This window comes from Montipora capricornis, chromosome 10 (genome assembly GCF_036669925.1).
Source record: "Montipora capricornis isolate CH-2021 chromosome 10, ASM3666992v2, whole genome shotgun sequence".
NCBI lineage: Eukaryota > Metazoa > Cnidaria > Anthozoa > Scleractinia > Acroporidae > Montipora > Montipora capricornis.
The window spans coordinates 24,111,894-24,134,785 of NC_090892.1; the positions used below are offsets into that span (position 1 = coordinate 24,111,894).

Consider the following 22,892-nt stretch of genomic DNA (forward strand, 5'->3'; position numbering starts at 1 on the left):
AAGCACAGTCTGACGTTTATAGATTCAAACCAAACAGAGCTGATCTAGTAGCTGTACAAACTAAAACCCAAACTCGCCACTCTATTCAGAACTGCCCCATTACTCGCGGTTGCTTCTTTGGGCATTTCATTTTGTCGCGATTAAGCACCGGCGAGTGGTGAACCATACGCGTTGTCGGCTGAACCAGACGAGAGTCACCTACAAATCTAACTCATCTGAGTTGCTTTCGTCTGCCATCTCTATAACAGTTGCCATGTTCAAATAAAATATATCTGTCTGGCCTGTTGACTTTTCGACAAAAGCCGCGGCATGCAAGGCGATTACCCGTTCATTTGGTCATGAGCCAAGTAACATAACACAGGAGTTCCCATATGTCAACAAAAACAAAGGTGTGTCTGACTAGGGTCCTTTAAAGTCAAGATAGTTACAGTTGAAAAAAAATGTGGTTGTGTCCAATTATTCTTGAATAAAGATCATAATCAACAGATATTATCAGTACAACAACTGAGATATGGTTTTTCTATGGTTTTTCAGTCCAATTATGGTGTTACGGTAACTAATTACCGGCAGAAAGATAATAACCTCGCTATTTCCAGAAAACGCAATTTATTTAACTGTAAACAACGGGAGACAACTTAACTCGAGCTGGCGACTACTCTTAGTACAATCTCACTACAATTAACTGGATACTCTGTACGCTTATCTGACCACAGGCAAAGTACTGTCCTTCTCTTTGACAAAATATCCTGAAGACTTCTTGCACAGTATTCGTTCCACGGAAACTAAGTTGACAACAGAATGTTAGAATCACCACAAACAGGGTCATGTCACACAATATCACTTAGAAATCACAAACAGGGAACGAAGTCCCGAATCACAACAACAACCTGACTAGAGAGCCACTTATATAAGTATCCGAAGAGAGTCTAGAAGTTTCCAAAAGTTACTATTTACAGCTATTTACAGCTATAAACTCTATTTTTAAACTTACGAGTCACAAACTAATTTGAAACTGATGAGTCACAGTTCTAGAAAATTCCTGAAACAACATATTGTGTGACATTGACCTTCACAAACTTTCCAGAATATTTCAATCCTTGTAACAATGGGAACAGCATGGATTTTTACGAAATACATAGCTTTCCCATAGATGAGGGAGTGATATGGAGCTCGAAGGCTATTCCATATCCCACATCTTGATGCATTATGTTTGTGAGGCTACGCATCGTTTTGGCCATACTCTCGACCTCATAATTACTAGACAGAATGAAAACATAGTAGGCTCTGTTTCCATGACAGAGTCAATTATATCGGATCTTAATTCGTCAACTGCAGTCTCAATCTCTTGAAACCGGCCTTAATTAAAAGATGTATCTAGATGTAACTTAAATCAGACATTTCAGACATTTGCAACTCGATTTCATAGATGTGAATTATCTTGTTTCCAGATATTGCTGAGTTAACAAGGATTACTGATATCCATGCTCCACTAAGGAAACGTCATGTCGTCATCAGAACTGCAGAGCCAGGTACAATGATGAAATCAATGATGCAAAGAATTTAAGGCGAACGCTGAGCGACGATGGCATCGACCCTGTTAACCATAGCAACTTTGTGAAACAATGCCGTGTTGTGACTGACCTTCCTCAATCTTCGACAGGGATGATTCAAGAAAGATGTTCAGGACCGTTTGGAAAATTGTTGCATACTAAACCTGTGACAAATAGCAGTCAATTTCCATCACATAGATCATGAAAGACCTAGTATGATGATAACACTTTTATTATTTCACCTGTAAATTTGAAGCTTTTAAATCTGTCTCTATGGATACACCACTAGCCTTGATAAGACTATTGCCCGGAAAGTCACATAATTTAATGAACTGAATTCAGTTCGCGATCAGGATTCTTCCGATGCCAGGTTTATTCTGAGATACCAAACAGGGTTTGGAACTCAACAGACACCTACCAGAGACAGTTCAGTGATAAATCTCTCTTTATAAAGGTCTAGTACTAGGTTAAAATCTCCGATTACTAAGTCATCACACCAAAATTCAAGTAAATGTTAAAAACGTGTGGGAAAAAAGCAAGAATGTTCAGTTTCGTTGGGAGCATATATGACTACGACAGCTGTGATTGCCAAAACCCACACTCACTCTCTTGGGGGTCAAAACGCACGAATTCTATAGGGGTAAAAACGCACGAATTCTATAGGGGTAAAAAGGCACATTCTGCAACCATTAGGGGTAAAAACGCACAAATCCAATTAAGCCCGCTAAATGCACTTGCTACAAGTGGGGGTATAATTGCACTTTTTAAAAAACCTAAAATAATATCTCATATAATAGTATAATGAGTTGCCAAGAACTGCATAAAGAACTTGTCAATATGGAAGAAGTGGTCTGTCCATTTTGTAATAAGCAAATCTCGAAACATACGAAAGAAATTGAGCAATGCTGCAGTCAACCTGATATAGTGAATGATAACAATATGCTAGTTTGTAAAAATGTGGGACAGTTAATGGCTATAAACCACTTATAGAATTTGTTGATTTTCACTCAAATAAGCATAGATTCCATCGTAAAAGTGTTTCCAAAGAAAATATCATATAGAAAACATAATGAATAATATAGCTGTAAAAAATGGTTTCCAGATTTCTGTAAAAAATATGGATAAAATAATTCGAATTTTTGCGGCTATCGGGGAAGTTGTGAAAGATGTTAACATTGATAGAAAGCGTATGATTAACATAATTTCATTTTAAAACAAATATTTAAAATGCTTGATCTTCCTTTTGAAAAGGTCAAGACGAGTAAATCCAAAAAGACACTTCAATCATATGAACGATATTGGAAAGACATCCTGTCATTGGCATCAGACCGAATTAATGAAATAGTTAAGGAATGAATTTGTCATTGTATTTAGCGTAGAACTTGTCAACACTAGGACAAACATCAGTTACAAAATCATCTACATTTTTTAATTCTGTGTGAAACGATGGTTGAAAATCACCGCTTCTCAACATGTCTTTTATTGAATTCAAAAGATGCTGATAACTTTGGTATGCGTATGTACAATTTTGTATTTTAAGATCCAATGATTGGAAATCCATGTAAGACTTGATTAACAAAGCACTTGTGCTTATAGCTACTAGGGCTATACCGCCAGTTACAACAGCACTAATAATTCCACCAGTACCAGTTATGATAGAAATAGTATTACCAATAAGTTTGAATTTTTTTGAAGCGTTTGACAGCCTTTTTGTAAGCCCAACACTTTCTATGGTATGCCTTATAATAGCTCTTTAGTTCGTCGACCTGATCTTCTGAGAGTTTGTCTGAAATATGGTTCCAGCTAAATATTCTCTTTTTTCGATCTGCCATATATATGGTTTAGATTGTTAATCGTCTGCATAGACAATATAGTATACCACTGACTTGACCACAAAAAGGTGATCTTTTAATCAGTTTAGTTGTGTATTTTTCTGAAATAGCATAAGTGTAACCTCTACCGAGCTTATGGTGGTCATAAAACCTCCCGGAAGCATCATGTAAAACACTATGTGAATTTAATATATCAATCCAACCGAAGATCTTTTCAAGTAACCATGTTAGGCAGCCACTACCTGGTCCAAGAAGACCTATTTCACCATCATTGAGTTCAAGAATCTCATTCATAGATATGTCTCTTTTGAAATGGAAACAGTGCAGGTATTGATAAACAAGTGCTGATTTTAATATTTTGTCATTAATGTATGGATGTTTTTCTTTTGCTTCTTGAAAACTATATTCCACAAATCGTAATAAATTGTCGATATACATATATAATTATGTTATATTGTATCTTTGCATGAGAACAGTGTGATGATCTAGGATTGTCCTTTCATCTAATATAAAATTCAGATAAACACAGAAAAAGGCGATATCACCATTAAGAGGTGCTATATCTGTGTTTGCATCCAGACCTCCAAAAACGGTTGTTATTGCTCCCACTCGATTACCAGCTGTGAAATCCCCAATATGTGTTTTATTCCAGTATATTTTTGATTTTTCAGTTTTTACAGATGATTTGTTATCCCAGTGGACAGATAAACAGTGCCATTTGTTAAGTTCGCCGAGATCATTCTCACTGTAATCTCCCAGTTTTAAGAAACTTTGCAAACTAGCAGCAGGACCGATATAAACACACTTGTTTGCATCGTCAGCTCCAGACACCACAAGATTTGATCCGCTATAAGCAACAAATTTGTCAAACCCCCCATTATCGTGTCCAAATAGTCCGTTATTCCAATAACTCTGTGACGAACCTCTCGAATCCAGTTTGTAAACAATGAACACATTGACTGCATCGTTATTCAGATCGACTTGACTGATCATTTTTTGTGATCCACCAAATTTGATGAAATAATGTCCATTATGTTTTTCGGCTTTTGTGCATAATGTGGGTCGTTTTGCTGAATCGGTTTGTGTTGCATCACTTTCTTCATTGCTTTTGTCATATATTGTTTCTACTTTTCTGCTTGAATCCATTTTTACAGTCTGACCATCTGCTCTGTCCATTTGATAAGTGCAACTGGAATACATTCTGAGATATTCACTAACCCATAGATCCAGGAATGAATTACGTACGATGCCGACCACTTGAGATTTAATCACCACATGGTTATCTTCTGAGGCTGCTTTTGCTATTATATTCAAATGTGTTTCAGCGTGACCGTCGTCGTTGAATATAAGTTCTGCATTATGGAGTTTTATTGTTTCAACGGTGAAAGCTATTTTGTTTCCATTTTCATCAAGAAAATGTGTTCCATCTTCATTTTCAGCGTATGACATATAATAACATGTTGGATAATTTTGGCTGTTACTGTTTAGGGAGCATAAAAAATGTTTCCTCTCCATCCCAATCGGGTTCCCGTGTAAAATCCTGCTGCTGTTCTAATTTGCAAGCTGACTAAATTTGAAAATCTTCTGTTGATGACGACTTTTTGTCCATTTCGGAAAGGAAAAAATACCAGCCTTACAGGTGTACCGTAGGACACACCTAATCTGAAGTTGCCTGTGGCAGTACTGGCTACTTGTCCCGCTTCAACTGTTTTTATAAAAATCGATGAAAAAATGAAATCTTGGTTGCTGAAATTTTTCATAACCCACGTATTATTGTTTGGTGGCTTTACCACTGTTCTGAAGGGCATATTGAGCTGCCAAATGCTGTCGTTGAAAAACTTTTTACTCACAGCATCATTGTCATTTGTTGCTAATGCTAAACCTGTGATTTTGTTGTTATTCATATTGATTGGTACATGCATTCGAAATTGATCATTTACAACCTCATAAGCCAATTCGTAATCATAAATTGTGAAATCAAGGTTGTTTTTTGCTTCGCCTTTTATACCGTAAATCAGGACATACAATGGTAAAAGAGTTGGGCTTCTATTGTCATAAGTGGATTGAACAGTTACATATAACCGTCTTTCGATAGTTGGTGAAGAACCATCTGGTGATAAGTTCATGATAAAGCGATAATATTTATAATCTGTGTTGGTTTTGACTGTAGTGGTTCTATCGGTGTTCATGTTTCTTTTTTCAAAAGTAACCTGAAATGAATTAAACTCCACATCAAAACCAGTTTTTGGAAATATATTTCTAAACACACAGTATATTTATCGCTATAATTGTCACGTATCAGTTTGAATAGATTAAAATCGAATCGTCCTTTGAACAGACTGGAACCATCTGTTGCCTTTTGAACCTTGAATGAAAATGCTTTTTTGTTGTTTTTATGTGGCGAGTCATTATAGTCGATTAAATTGGCCTCCTGTATTCCATAATCTTCTGTAAATTCCCCATCATCCATAGCATATTTCAGCACATTTTTTCTGTTTGTGTGAGTAGTTATGTGACTCTTCACTATTTCGTCGTCTACATATTTCTTATTTTTTTCTATTTGTTCGTCTGTATATTTATTGTTTTCGGTACTTATAGTCGAAAAAGCGTCATTTACTTGCTTCAAAGTCACGGCATCTTGATTATGTGTGGCGTTTCCGAGATTTATTATTCGTTGATTGTTCATGTCTAGAACAGAAGTCATTACACCGCTTCCATCCAATTTCAATGTTTTTCCAACCTCGGAATCGACATAAGCTTTGTTTGTCACATCTCTAGCACCGGTTGGTTGTCCGCAATTTATTATTTTATTCAAAGACATATCCAAATTTCCAGTCATTTCAGAGGATCCGTTTAAACGAAGTGAATCTAAAAATAATCGATCAACGTAACCTTTTCCAGTGGCATCATTTCTACCTGTCGGATTAGCAAGATTGATGATCTTGTTGTTGTTTATATTCAAACTTCCAGTCATTGTTTGCGTACCATCTCGCAACACAACCTGATTTGTATTGGGTTTGGTTGATAAACCAGTTTGTAATTGGTGTTTTGTAACAGCGTCAGAATTGCCAGTGCCTTCAGCAAGATTGCTGATTTTATTATTTCCAAAGTCAAAATTGCCAGTTACGGAAATACTTCCATCTTTTTTCAAATAATTAGCCAGCTCCGTTTTGTCAGCTTTAAAATTAAAAGAGCTGTCAACGTAAAATTTATTAGAAGCATCTGAATGTAGTATCGGGTCTTTCACTCCGAGGATTCTTTGATTTTTCATGTCAATCGGATTTTGGGCTTCTATCTTTCCATCATTTGTATTTAAATCAAAATAAAAGTTATGCATATGCGCACTACTGACAGCGTCACTCTGGCCATGTCTAGCAGGGGCTATATTTTCAACCCGTCTATTATCCATATTAAGGGCGCCAGTCATTGCATTGCTCCCATCTATTTTCAAACACCCAGAAACCTCTTTATCAACATAACTCTTGGTGCTCGCGTCATTATTCGTTTGAGGTGAATCTAAATTTCGCAGTTTTTTATTCTGCATATCATAATCACCGTCATCTGTTAGTTTAAAACCAACACCAGGCAATCCTTTTACTATTTCAACAACTTTTTCATGTGAATATGTGTCTTCAGGTAATTTACCATTTGAGTAACTCATATACAATTGATTTATATTGTTTCATCAAAATTCTTCTTTACTTGTCTCTCAGGTTTGTCAATATATATGAAACTGAAAGGGTCTCTAGTTGCTTTCTCGTATAATTGTTTTGAGACATTGTTTTCACGACATATGAGACTTTTTTCATTAGTACTCGGAAAATCATAAATGGCAAAATGTGAGCAGTTTAATCTAATATCTTTTGGTGTCTTATAGTAGCTTTGACTCAAATATATAACACAGCAGTTTTTATGTCTCCCCTGTATAAAATAGTCAACTAATGGTTTTTGGTTTTTGTCGCATACGAAATCGTCGAATATCACAATTTTTTGATTGTCACCATTGAGATTTTTTACAGGAATTATTTTATCATTGCTTGCTTCAATGATATCATAACCAGCTTCATCACTAATTGGTTCGAAATCATCCATGAGATTCTGATACTTTGACTGCTCTAAGTTTTTTGCATAAAGGTATATTTTATCAAAATACAACAGATTGTAAATCATATGCATCAGTGTGTTTGTTTTTCCCGAACCAGAAGGTCCACAAATGAGCATGCGAAAGCATCGATCAGGCATAAAATCATGTAGTTGTGTGAAGTTTGTGACGACATCGTCGCCAGTATCATAATTAGGTATCTTCATTTATATTAAATCGTTACATTGTTTCGATAAAATGATGTAGTTAAACATGGTGTTCAACATGGTGTTCAACACAGTGTAAAACGTTATTTTTTATATATGAATTTCCATTTTTATGTAACGTAACAATATAACAAAAATGAGTTTACTTAAGTGGAAAGAACTCGCAAAGAGTAAATCTGAATTAGGGGATAAGATCAATTATGTCCATAATGCAATTACAAAGCATGATATTGATCAGAAGACCAGTCAACAGGGATTTTCAAAAGTATTTAAACCAATTACAAGTAAATTAGATGATGTTATTGATAGTAATCAGGTTTTAAGGTTGCCAAGGAAAAAACGACCACTGAAGAAAGGAGAAGTTCCTGATTACGGCATTGATATAGAGGATGAAGTTCCAGATATGAATCTTGGTGATCTATTTGAACAACCTGTTTTGCCACAGCAAGAAAAACAACTGGTGCCAAAACCGCCAACATATGAAGAATCTTTACAAGATCTTCTGGAAGGAAAAAAAGAGATGTATGTTGATCCTAAGTACTTTCCTGAAGAACCGGAATTGCCACCAGAATATGATGATGACGATGAGATCGATTATGGAATGGATGAAGAAGATATGGAAAATGAGATATTAGGTGATCTTGGTATACCAAATTATGATTCTGTTGAAAAGGTAATAAATCAACAAGAAATGACTGAACGAAAAAACAAAAAATATCTCAATAAGATTGTCAATGCGGCTAAATTTAAAAGAAATCAATTGAAAGCCTACAAAGGAAACGTTACAAAGCAATACAAAAGTGGGAATATAACGGAAGCTGATAGGCAAGAGGAAAACAAAAGAGTGGATCGCGCTATGAGAACTCTGAATGAATACATAAAACATTATCAAAATAAAATGGAAACAATGAAAGGTTCTGGTAGGAAAAAACAAAAAGGTGGCAATGTGATATTTTTTAACAAACCGAAAGAACTCATAAAAAAATTGGATTTAATCATTGGTGAGATATTGGCTGGTAATACAAGCATTGACATGCGAAATATGGGTGTTTCTATATTGGACGCATTATTAAAAATGACAACAATTAACAAATCACAATATGGTAAATTATACAAACAATATTTCCAAATTTAATGTAACTTCATTATATAATGGAACGAGAGATAGTTTTATCATCTTACAGTGTGAAAAATAAAGGGGATAATAAACCAGAAGATTTTACAACAAATTTCACCAGACCTGTAACTCTAGACAATAATAAGCAATACGTTATCGGTCTTAACAGAGTCATTAACATGTCATTCACTTGGTTCAATGTCAATGCTGGGTATAAAAATCAATTAATCAAATACAGCTCCGATAATGGTTCAACTTTTAAGGACATTACCTTTCCAGCTGGGGTATGGAATTATACGGACTTTGACAGACATATTAAAAATGTGACGAAAACTGGTGATACGTATCCGATGACTCTTGAATTCAACGAAACAACATTCAGAGTCACGGTTACATTAGCTGCAAATTACCAACTCGATTTAAGAGCAAGTAATTTTAATGACCTGATCGGTTTTGATAAAAAGATATTAGCAAGTGGAACGCATATTGGACCAAGAGTGCCGAATCTCAGTCAAGACACAGACGTACTCAATATTCATTGCGATTTGGTCAACGAAAGTTTAGTTGACGGTGAAGAAACAGACATTATTTATTCATTCTCAACCAGTGTACTAAAACCAAGTTACTCCTTCACCCTCGAACCACAAAGAGTTACATTTAATCCTGTGAACAAAACTACAATTTCATCAATCAGAATCATGATAACAGATGGAAAAAGAAGATCAGTGGATCTAAATGGAGCAGATACGTCTTTTTCACTAATTCTAAAAAGTATCTAATGTAAAAGTATAATGAAACCGTATGAATTTAAGAGGTTTTACCATCCAAAACTTGGTAAATTTGTATTTCAACACAAAGGGTCTGGACTTATCGTTGACAATATTTTCAAACCGTTAAAGAGTGTGGCATCATCTGTTTTCAAGAAATTTGCAAAGCCATTAGCGAAGAAGGCGTTAGAATCAGGAGTATCACATGCTGGTGATAAAATTGGCAAGACGGTGGCAGAAAAGTCAGGAGACCTAATAATGAAAAAATTAGCAAATTTGAGAAAAGGAGCTACAACACAAAATGCAATTGTTCCATCCTCTCCCATTAAACAGCAAGCAGAAAGCGCTGACATGATACTAAATAGATTGATATCAGGATCTGGAAGAAGGCGTAGATTTTTCAAATAAATAACATGACAGCAAAATTATATAATACAATAGTATAAATGGCTTTTAGAACAAGTGAATTATTGCAAAGAAATGAGTTAGTGCGATTTCAACTTGATGATGTAATCCGAGCCCCAGGTAACGGTCAACATCAAGAAAAGAACGGTTATAGATTCACCATCAACGACCGGAGTTCTTTCTATGATTGGTACAATGCTTATTTCGAGGTTCAATTCCAGTTACAAAAAACAGCAGATGGAGCTGGTTACGCAGCAGCCGATAGAATAACGGTGATAAACGGATCTCATTCATTTATTGCACATATGATGATTAAAAGTGCTGGGAAAATTGTTTATGACACTGACAATCTACATAAGGTCACTTTTGTGAAGAATCTGTTGGAATATTCTGATGATTACAGCAGATCAGTCGGTAAAAACAGTTTTTGGTATTTAGACACAGATGGTACGACAGCCAATACTAATTCAGGATATGAATCTAGAAGAGTGCTTACACAAGCTACCAATAATGATGGAACAGGAGGAGCAAAAGATGTGAATTTGATCATACCTCTCAATCGTTACAGTTTTTTTGAAGAGTTGCAGGATAAAATGTTGGTTCCTATGCAGTTGCAATTCAATTTGAATCTCCAGAACGACAATGAACTCATCAATATGGCAGCAGGAGTAGATGCCGGCAGAGTAGTTTTGAACAGATTTCTTTTATGGGTTCCAAAATTAACACCAAAAGACAGTATGTACGACAAATTTGTAAGCTCTTTCATGAAAGAACACAAATGGACATATCAGCGTGAACTATATGCAGTGTCAGCACCTGCTAGAGTCAGTGGTTTTTTTCAGATTTCTTCCAGTATTGACAATGTCAAAGCAATTTTTGTTTATCTACAACGGGCTAAAACCAGAGTTGCAACTCAAAATCCATATATACTTGATACCTTCAAACTAAATGCAGCAGACGCAAACAGTCATTTAACAACATGCAGACTCGAATATGGCAATGGTGTTTTCTACCCAGAAACAGAATATGACAGTGAAAGCAAAGTGAGAATATTCAATGATCTGATGTCTTATGCAATGCGAAAAAATGATTACAACACCGGAACCCAGCTCAATCTAGCGAATTACAACTCTCTATATCCTCTGATCTATTTCGATCTGTCATATCAGGCAGAGAAAGTAACAAGAGACCCTAAACAGTTGATTTTCAGGTACAAACTCAATGCCAACAGTGCAGCAGATTTCAATGTCCATGCAGTTGTATTGTACGAAGAGTCGGTTGTTATTGACAAGGTGGGTAATGAATTGGTGATAGTTTAAGCCCACAACTGAAATAGTAATATGAAATCAAGTAAATGACACATATTTATTTGTAACTGGAATTATATAACATATATTATATGACTAAACTTCATGAAATCAACATAAGACTTTCAGATAATCAAAAAAAGAATCTGAGTGATGCTTACCATAAAAGGGAAACAATTGTTCTAAGACTGACAAATGATTCTCTTAATGGAAACGACACTCTTTATGTTCCAGCAATGGTGAAAAAACGATTGCAAAAAAATCGACAATTGAACAAAGGAATGGACATTAAGCTTGCTAAGACCAATATCAGAAAACAAGTAGGCGGAAGTCTTTTGAGCACCGTATTGTCACTTGGTATGAGAGCATTACCAGCAATTGGTAAAACCCTTGGGTTGAGTGCTCTTGGTGGTTTAGCAGAAGCCGGAGCTAAAAAATTGTTAGGATCTGGTCAAAAAGGTGGTGCTATGCCATTACCCATGATGATACCTTTTGAGGCAATCAACAAACTAATGCCATATCTGAACATGTTCACTACAAAACAGCAAAGAGACATCATCAATGCAGCTCAAACAGGTTCTGGTGTGCATATAACACCTACTAGAACACAATCAGGTGGATTTTTAGGCACTCTGTTGGCTAGCATTGGAATACCTTTGGCTTTGAATCTTGTCAAAAAGCTAACGGGAAGAGGAGCACTGAGGGTAGGTAGACCACCTTCGTCGAAAAAGGATGGTACAGGTGCACCTAGAATGGGAATGCCCCCTCCATTTTACAGTTATCCGCCATATGTGACTGGTTATGGTAAGAAAAAAAAAACATCCTCGACCAAAAAAAGGCGGGAAAAGGGTTACTATTAGGAAAAAACAGTCCATTCAATGGCATACCCATTTTGGGGGCAATATTGTGAAACCAAAATTTCACAAAAAAATACCTATGTCCAACCACGATCTGATAAAATGGTGCAAATATTTGAATATACCGATCAATGATGTACTGTCGAGAGATGAAAATGTTCCACATAACCATAAACAGGCGTTATTCATCTACAATCTTGAACCAGCTTATATGTCAGGATCTCACTGGGTAGCCACTTATGTTAAGGATAATGTAATAAATTATTTCGATTCGTTTGGTATGCCACCTTTTCAAGAGATTGTAAATCACGCCAAAAAGAAAAATCTGACTTTGTTACATCAAAACAATCAGATACAAAACATACAAACAACAACTTGTGGGTATTTCTGTTTATACTTTCTGAATGAAATGAATAAGGGTAATTCGTATTATGATTTATTACAAGTATTCGACATAAATGATACAATGAAAAATGAGAGATTTATCGAATATTATTTCAGAAATATCTAACTTATATGTATTATGAAATCATATTGTGTTAAACAAAAGAAAGTGACTGAATGTGTTGAACCTTCAGGTTACAAAACAGCCAAAAATGGTAGACTAATGTTCTTTTGCACTTGTGCTGAATGTGGTATTACAAAGACCAAATTTGTTAAAAAACAGGGAAACTAAACAGCCCGTTGGGAGCCGGCTTACTCAGCGATATTGCTAATACTGGAACAGAATTATTTTTAACTAAAGGAGTACCTTATCTTGGCAAAAAAGCCGTTGAAATGGGTAGATATTATGGTTCCGAATTGATGAGAGACCCAAAATTGCAGAAAAAAGCAATCGATTATGGTTTGAGAAAAATGAACCCTCTACTTCATAAAGTTGGATCTGAAGCTCTCGATCAATTGTCAACAAAAATAAGACCGAATAAAAATACACAACAAACAGAAAAGATCTTGATGGCGGTGCTGTTGACATTCACAAAGCTATTGGTAAATTACCGAAACCGAAAGGCGGATGGACGCTTCCTGGGCATCATTACACAGGACCTTACAATGATTTGGAAAATCAACTGAAGTATGACCCAAAAACTGGTCAAATATTGGAAATATATGATATGCCCACTGGAAAAACTGATGTGATCGCAATGCAACACGATGTTGATTATTCCGTCTGCAAGGATGACAGGAAATGTAAAAACAAAGCAGATAGGAAAATGGTTCAAGCTTTAGACAACGTACCGTATAATGAAAGACAATGGGGGCATTGGTTGGCAAGAAATGTTATCAATACAAAGCAGAAACTAGGTCTTGGAGTTTCAAAAAACGGAAAAAGCCGTCGGGTAACTGGCAAGAAAAATTAGCAGATGAATTACATGCATCCATAAGACGCAACTTTACTCGGCGGCGTGTAATCGTAAATCATATTGATGAAATATGGGCAAGTGATCTAGTTGAAATGCAACAGTTTAGCAAATGGAATAAAGGTTATCGGTATCTTCTAATGGTCATTGATGTTTTCAGCAAATACGGTTGGATTGCCCCATTGAAGGATAAGAAAGGCGAATCTGTCACTGAAGCATTTAAAACAATATTCAAGGAAGGTAGAAGACCACAGTATTTATGGGTTGATAAGGGAAAGGAGTTCCACAACAAACACTTGAAAGACTTGTTGCACAAAAATGGGATACATATGTACTCCACTGAAAATGAGGAGAAATCCTCAGTGGTCGAAAGATGGAATAGAACAATCAAGTCCAAAATGTGGAAGCAGTTCACAGTTCAAGGTAATACAATGTATCTCGATATGCTGTCCAAACTAGTGAAACAGTATAATAATACAAAACATTCAAGCACAAAGATGACACCCGTTGAAGCATCTAACAAGAGGAATGAAGGAACCGTTTACTTCAATCTATATGGTGATATGGAGCCATTAAAACAGAAACCTAAATTCAAAACAGGTGACCAGGTTCGAATATCCAAGTATAAACGGAATGTGTTCGATAAAGGGTATACTCCAAACTGGACCGAAGAAGTGTTTACAGTTGATAAGATCCAATACACTAATCCAATAACATACAAACTAAAAGATCTCAGAGGTGAAGAGATACAAGGCAGTTTTTATGAACCTGAATTATTAAAAGCAAAGCAGGATATTTTCCGTATTGACAAAGTGATCAGAAGAGACTATAAAAAGAAACAAGCTTTGGTAAAATGGAAGGGATACAGTGATGAATTCAACAGTTGGATACCATTGAAAGACATTGAAAACATATGAATTGTGGTCGAACAAACGCGCATAAAGACTTATAAAAAAATAAAAATATATACTTATATTATATGGACAAGTTTGAAAATGAAGAAAAGTTTGGTTTCTATTATGAGAGCGATCAAGACTCTGGTTCGGATTCCGATTGGACACCATCGCAAGAGAGTATATCTGAAGAAAGCTGCAGCAGTTCGCAGGAATCTGAATCGTCTGACGAAAGTCAAAACAATAAAATATATAGTATATGTGGTTCAAAGGATCTGAAATAGTGAGAACATTATGTTTGAGAAAATTGCTTGTGGAAGCAATATGTGACATCATGACTGAAAATGCGGCATACATGCATTTTGTGAGAAAAATGAAGTTACCCATGTTGCGGTTTGCAATAAAAAAGGAGTTCCAAAGGAAGAAATCAGAGAAGCTTTCAACAAAACAGATGCCAGAATGACTTTTTTGTTCAGGGAATTTGAAAGATACCGTGATTTTTTGGCACCATTGAAATTGATACAAGAAAATATATAAAAATAAAATCTAAACATATAGTACATGAATCCAGAATCAAAATTCAATGCTTTCATTACCTGCGTGATTGGAGATCCAAGTTTGAGAACATTTTTAGAAGACTTGATTGATAGCAATGTGTTGTCTGTTGTTTATCCACCAGTGAAAATCAGATTGGTATTTACCAATGAAGTGTTGATGGTTAAAATAACAGACGGAGTGAACAGCTATGTAATGCGGCCAATTGACATTGACGACAACATGTTGCAAGACATGGCACAAGCTTATAAAAAATATGCCCCCGAAGATTTGGAATCAGAATCTGACACCGAATCTGCAAGAGACGAATTTTATCGAAATTTGCGTTTGGACAAAGACTAAACTACATAAATAAAAATCTGAACATATAGTATATGGACGAAAGGGACTTTATTTTCGAAGGTTTCAAAGAATTGAGCAAAGAAGAGATTGCAGCATTACCGTTAAAAGAACGTTTGCAGTATTTATATTTGAAAGAAAGGATAGAAGCCAGAAGATTGGACAGATTGCATCGTAAAGAAAATGCTGAAGAACCAAAAACAAAGCTACCAATGTGGGAATGCGATGTTTGCGGTGTGGAGTGCTTACCAACCAACAAAAACAGGCATTTGAAATCAAAAAAGCATTTGGAATCAAAAAAGCATTCGAAAGTAACAATCGTTGAATTTCTTTGATGATACCCACTGTTTTTCGACAGTTTAAAACATTCAAAAAAATCTCTGTAAACATTTAAAAAGAAATAATCTCTTATTATATTATGGAGTCTGAAAAGAGAGGTCGAAAGAAGATTTTTACTGATCGAGAAATTCAAGAAAAAAAAAACAAATATGGGCGAGAAACGCAATGGTACTGTGTTATATGCAACAATGGCAAAAATTATGCCATGAGAGGAAAACACCAACATTTGAAAACTGAATATCATAAACTGCATATGAGGATTCATGAATTGGAAAACCAATAAATATATAGTTTGTCAACAGTTAAAATCAATCGAGCCAGATTGGTTTCAACTACACTTAAAAAGATGCTACTTGTTATATAATATAGAGTATGAAAAAAAATATCTCGACTAATAGTATGAAAGAAAAAATAGTGTATGAAAAAATCAGAGTTTCACTCAATCGATACAGAAGACAAGAAATCAGAATGGCTGGTTCATTCACAAAGAAAAATTCATCATTTTCAAGACTGTTTGAACAGCGAATTGATGAAATTGGTGGAAGGCGTGTGCGTGTTTCTGTCACTGTGTTTGTCACTGTCAGAGAATTAAATAAAGACAGAGACACGAAAAGATCATTTGGTCCATTTGTAATGAATGTTCCGAGATTAAGCCTTGAAGACATGTACAAATTCTTCATGTATACATTATTGAACAGCAATTTCACATTGTTGTCAGCAAATGTGGTCACAGAAATAGGCGGTAGAGTGATAACTTATAATCCACAATTTTTTGCTCATCATTTCATGGCTGGTTTGAAGTTGGAATCTTATTTGTTAAGTGGTAAAAGAAAACCGAAATCATATGGCTCAAATAGTTGTGTGCTTGATTATGTTTGGGATCAGGTTCGAGGCAAAAGAGGATTCAAAACATACGATTATGACAAATTGAAGGATGAGATCTTCAAATATTGCACAGATCCACCAAGAATGACAACAAAAGAATTGATTGATTGGGCCAAGAATTGCCATCCAAATGTGTCAATACACGCATATGATAGCACATACAGGAAATTCAAATCACATACCAGAAAGAACAATTGTGATGTTTCTCTGGTTTACATTGTCAAGGACCATCATTGTTATCCTATCACAGACGAAAAATTAAAACTCACAGCAGCCAAAGCAAACCAAGGAGGCTGCAATGACTTATTAAAATACATGACTGACATGAAATGGTCAAGAAATCACGAAAGTGTGTATAAACTGGATAAATTTGATGACTTATATGAATTAGACAAAAAAGACAACATTATCGTTTTGCCCGAAGATGTTAAAATGATGCAAGCCATTGATGCATACATTAATTCCACCTGTTATTATGTGGAATACTTGCATTGGAACAATAATGGGATATTGGATGGTTTCATAGATCATAGGAACAACATGTTTCTCTTGAATGACGAATATGACATTAGAAAATCCATCTGTGATCATCTGCTTGGTTTGTATAAAACTCATGACTTTATGTGGGTTAATCAAACTTTCACGGGTTTGGCTTCTGCGCTGTTTAAACAATTATGTGGTTATTTGCCTCAATCGACATATAATGTGCACACCCGTGAAATGCTTGATGATTTTTATCCGAGGGCATTGCAATGGTGCACAACTGAAGACATTCCTGATGATGTTGTCAACATTGATATATCCAAATCGTATCCAAATGTTCTGCTCAACAATGGTATGCCAATTCCAGTTTATAGCATTCATGATGTAGTAGAGCCATTTTACGGCAAAAGCGATCTTGGGAAATGTGGTGAATTTTACATTGAGGAAACGATATTGTACAATTATGGAACACCTTTGAAAATTGAAGCTGGGTTTTACAGCAACGCTTTGGTGTCATATTTGGTTGATGAACTGAACATGTCTGTCAAGCAGATTAAATACAAAATTGTTTCTAAGAAAGCTCTAAAGCCTGACACATTCAAACCGTTTTTGAAACATGTATTTGAAATATTTTCTGAAGACAAAGCCAAACGATTGGCAAACAGTTTCATTGGTGATCTAGGAAGAAAATACAACAAGACAAACACGGGGTTCACCTGTGTTGAGTATGATACAGCAATGGCTTGTTGGACACAAGGTATCAAAGACGGGCGCAATATCATAATTGACAGCTACAATGAAATCTACTTGATCAAAGAACAAAAGTGCGAACGGTTGTTTTCAGACAATACCAGTGTAAACAGATTTGTCGTTTCTCAAGCAATATTGAAGTGTTTGGAGCTTATTCGTAAATGCTATGGTGAAAAAAGTGCGTTATATGCTTACAATACAGATGGCATATTTATTACCAATCCAAGAGTCATATTAGAGAACAAAAAAGATGTTGTATTTGACATCAAGAATATCGGCAAAGCATATATTACAGACAGCCCACTATGCTACTTTGAGCGTCATTACAGAGAAAACATGGATATTAACTGTTATAAAGCACAAAAGGGTGAAGGTTGCATGTATAATGGTCAAGCTGGTTCTGGCAAAACAACCAAATTGTGCAAAATGGTGATAGAGACTGAAAAGCCAATTGTGTTAAGTTTTACAAATAAAGCAGTCCAGAACGTAAAGGACAGAATGAGAAAAATGGGATGCGATTCTAGTAAACCGTTTGAAGGATTACCGGTTAAGATGAGTAGCAAAAACAAAAACTTTCGGTCATATGTTAAAGAAATTAAAACACGTGCAGAAAAAAACAAAATTGATCCCGACGCTATTTGTCATACATTTGATTCGTATTTTTGTGAATGGAATGGCATGACTACAGAAACAAATCTCAAGAGTTTGAAAGACAAAACAGTCTTTGTGGAAGAATTTTCAATGGTACCAAACAAGTGGATGACATTAATTTACAAAGCCTTCTTGTTGTACGGTATCGAGGTCTACATGTTTGGTGATCCAAATTAATGGTCTCCCGTTCAATCTGGCAGTAAAATATGCTATGACTATCTCAAATCTGCGTCTGTCAGACAAATGTGCCCCAAAAATGCAACATTGAAATATATCGAGGATTCATGTCGATATGACAAAAAAACGCACATTGTGCTCGATGGATTCTTGAAGAAAGGCAAATTGGCAAAAAACTTCTCTATGACACGAAAATTGTACAAAAACATATGTTATTTAAACAAAACCAGAATCGAAGTAAATACACGATGTTGTGATAAGTTTGTGGAAGGCAAAGAATACGAATTGGTTGAGTTTATGTACAATGACAAAAAGGAAACGTATAAAGTATGTGCTGAAATGCCTGTTATTGCAACTGACAACATCAAGGAACATAAAATATTCAATACAATGGAGTTTTTGGTGGAAGGTGTATCAGAAGATTGTTTTTGGATCAATGGAGAAGAGTTTGACTTAAAAACATTTTCTCGGTGTTTCATTCCAAGTTTTTGTGTAACCGCTCATAAATGCCAAGGAGCAGATATTGATGAACCTTACAACATTTATGATGTCAATAGAATGGACAAAAAACTATTGTACACTGCTTTATCAAGAACAACCAAATTCGAATATATTCATCTTGACAACACTGAATTGAACAACAAATATAAAAATCGTACAATGCCATGTTTAGAATTGACCAATGCCAAATTCAACAGTCTGTATAGTGAAGGCAAAATATACAAAGTGCTTGTTGACGACAAGGTTTACATTGGATCAACGTGCGAGGATTTGGCAACACGATTAAATCGACACCTGAAGGACCGCAAAAGCCAAATATATAAATACAGGAAGAAAAAGCCTGTGATTGAACTGATCATTAAAGCGCCAACAAACGACAAAAAAAGTTTAGAAAAAATAGAAAATGCTTACATACAAGATTATACTGAAAAATGTGGTGAATTATTGCTGAACGTAAAAGCAAATCCATTAAAACCGAAAAAGGTTCAATTCAAAGTACAAATGGAAAATCAAAAACAGTTAGAAGAACGTATTGCTAAATTAGATGACAAAATAAAATAAAAGACAATGAAAATGATAAGTATCTATATTTCGACAATGTAATCTTTGGTAAGCGATATAAGACAATGGCAAGATATGCTAACAATGATAAAGAAGCTGCTCTAGAACAGATCAGTGAGAAAAAACGTAAGTTGATTGAAGAGTTAACAATACATTTTGACTAATTTTAGTTTTTGTGCAATTATGCCCCTTTGGGGCTCGATTGGATTTTCTTTGTGCGTTTTGACCCCCAGTATTTGCAGTGCGTTTTTACCCCTAATGGTTGCAGAATGTGCTTTTTTACCCCTATAGAATTCGTGCGTTTTGACCCCTATAGAATTCGTGCGTTTTGACCCCCAAGAGAGTGAGTGTGGGTTTTGGCAATCACAGCTGCCGTAGTTATATGGTCTGTGCAGGGTTCGGCCAATCCAATTTTTCATTTGTATTAAAACAGAAAATGCAACTTTTGTGTATGTTAAGTGTTTCAATTTTATTTTTAAATTTTATTTTTAAAACATGGAAATAATAACATGGATTTTCTATTTCAACTTTACTTGAGAGTTGTGAAAAAAAATTAATTTGTAACCTAAACAGGTTTTCTGCTTTTTTTGGGGGAGGGGGGGGGGGGATTTGGCGCATTTGAATAAATTTATACAGACATTTGCGCCTTAGAAGTTTTAAATTAAATTAATTAAAGCTGTCAGATACCTTCACGCAACCGATGATAGACTTCAAGAACTGAGGAGCCGACCCCTGTCGTTTTGCTTGTCCCTAGTGTCAACCAGGCTTTATTTTAGTTTTGTTGGTATGTGTTTGGAGGAACTAGTGCTATTCATAAATCCGAATGGAAATAAAGTATGCCATCACACATGCAATTTGATCTCGCTCTTGATGAGATTCCAGTGCACGGGAGAACTAAGATGTAAAATACAAATGTTGATAAAAAGTAAGCCAAATGAATAAAGTTAACTTAACATGTGCATTTAGTTTGTCCTTTTGCAATTTAGCAATGTTATGAATCGTATCCAGTTTGCAGCCATGGTTTTATAGCAAACACAGAGGATGGACGTATCCCCTTGCAAGAAAAAATCACATCTGTAATTGGTCTTTGAGTGCTTGCAGGTGAACCTCATGGTCTTCCAATAGCAACGGCAAATCATGCCATGGGATGATGTTCACGGACCATCTGAACTTATTTAATAAGACTTCCGCATCTACTGCACCTCCCCATGGGAAGGTTGTACTGGACAGGTTGTAAATGCTTGAAAGTGGACTTAAAAGAAAAGTTTTTCCACAGTTAGATGGGCCTTTTAAATACAAGTTGCGGTATTTTTGATAGCCTCTGAAAATTCGACCCCAACTATCTTATCTCAATTCAAAACATTTTGCAACGCACAAACAGTACCTTAATCAAACTGTGTCCAAAACCTCCGGATATGGCGGTCATTGAAAATGTCTTTCCCATGGTGAGTAGGATGTTAAAAAGACAAGCAGTGCAGCAACAACTACGCCGAGAAACATTTGAACAGTTTAAGAATCGTGTTATCAATACATTTTACTCTATATCTGTTGAGACTGTGAACAGTTTAATACGGTCTATGCCGAAACGAATTGATATGGTGATTAGAAATAAGCGGAAGCGTATAAAATATTAAAGAAATACCACTATTTGCATTCTGTGGATAACTGCGTGAGATTTCTTCTCGCAAAATGTAAACTTTCAGAGACAATACTAACTATCGCACTATTCGCCAAAAATAAAGGGGGAGGGGTGGTGTTGCACATTTCAAAACAGAAGGGGGTGAAAATTGCTCCGATGGCCATCAAGACGACGTTTAGCAATTTTTACATAGCAGATTGATTTTTTCCGGTCATTGTATGAAATTGATTCGCTATTCATTGTGACATGATTTCTCTTGGAGCTCCTGAGAAAGAAGAGTGAAGTACATTGCCTCTTAGTCCTTATCTCAAATAACTACACAATGGTGTCAAAGGAACACGGAACCTTTTCATTCTTTTGCTATAATCTGAACAGTTCTATGTACAAAAATAAGCTAACTTTGTAGAAAATTACATTATTAAAATAGATCATTTGTTGTAACGACCTGTCGACCTTCTTAGCGCTGAAACTCAACGATTCACCACTGTGTTCTTAAGTAAAGTAATTATACTACCATAGACTTTAAGAACTATCGGTTCACCATGGTGAAGCCCTACAAATAGAATTATTAAATAGCTTAATCAAGAAAATTATCCCAAAGGTGCATGTTCCATGATCTGTTCTATCACTTAAAACACTTGCAGATAGAGTAGCTTTTGTTTTTGGCTCCTAAAAAAGGCAAAGAATATTCCAAACACCATGGTGAATCGTGTAACACTTGAGCCATAGCAAAGATTAAAAATGTCAACAAACTCGGCGGTATTTACATAAGATCAGTCGTAATTGAATTAGTCGTCTTGTGGGAAAATAAGTCGACTAAAACATTTCCCACACTGACTTCTGCTGTTCCTCGGGTACTTGATGGAAGAGATTGAAGACCCGCCACCTAACCTTCATCATCTGAGTCTCCCTGTCATCAACAACATTTAGCAACAGACATGCTCTCATTTATTGCGCTGAGAACATGTAATTAGCTTAGGTAAATATTATTTCCCCTTTTCAAAAGTTGGAATATATGTCTTCAGAAAGTGAAGTTTCACCAGCGACCTCACATTTTCCCGCATGTCTTAATTACTGCCTGTATGTGGCACATAATGCTTTAAATTCCCTTATTTTTATCTTTTCCTTTTATTTTCAAATATAAGGCCCTGTTTATACGTCGCATTTAATGACACGTATTTAATTGATGAATTTTTTTCGTCTGGGAGACGAAATTGAATGTCAGTTCATTTTAGACGTCGAATATAATTTTCGATGTCGTTTTGTGCCTGCATTGACTTTTATCAGCGGAGAACTTCCAAAAAAACATGGTGGCGTTCAGAGAGGCAGTAATGCTAAAGATTGCTCAGGCAAGGCGAAGGCGTAGGAATTTGTCTTTTCAGATGGCAACACTTGAAGCAGTAAGACGAAAATTCAGGCTTCGACTGCTGGCTTTATTATGTTTATTACTGCAGCAAGTGGGAGAAGAAGAGGAACGTTTTCGTAGTATCCGAAGGTGTGAGAGAAATGCTAGGTGGTGGGAAAATGGTGTGGTCAACTTATGACAATTCAAGATTCATGAAAACCTTTCGTGTGACGCGCCAAACGTTTTACTATATACTAGAGAATATCAGGCAGG

The 22,892-nt window shown here is 35.7% G+C and overlaps 2 protein-coding genes across 2 annotated transcripts; both read left to right on the plus strand.

The window, feature by feature from the left end:
- Positions 1 to 10,020: 10,020 nt before the first annotated feature.
- LOC138020466 (uncharacterized) lies at positions 10,021 to 11,298 on the plus strand. Its single transcript, XM_068867448.1, has one exon. The coding sequence runs from the start codon at positions 10,021 to 10,023 to the stop codon at positions 11,296 to 11,298; it is 1,278 nt and encodes a 425-aa protein (XP_068723549.1).
- A 4,797-nt stretch (positions 11,299 to 16,095) lies between these two features.
- On the plus strand, positions 16,096 to 18,573 carry LOC138020467 (uncharacterized). Its single transcript, XM_068867450.1, has one exon. The coding sequence runs from the start codon at positions 16,096 to 16,098 to the stop codon at positions 18,571 to 18,573; it is 2,478 nt and encodes an 825-aa protein (XP_068723551.1).
- The last annotated feature ends 4,319 nt before the right edge of the window (positions 18,574 to 22,892 follow it).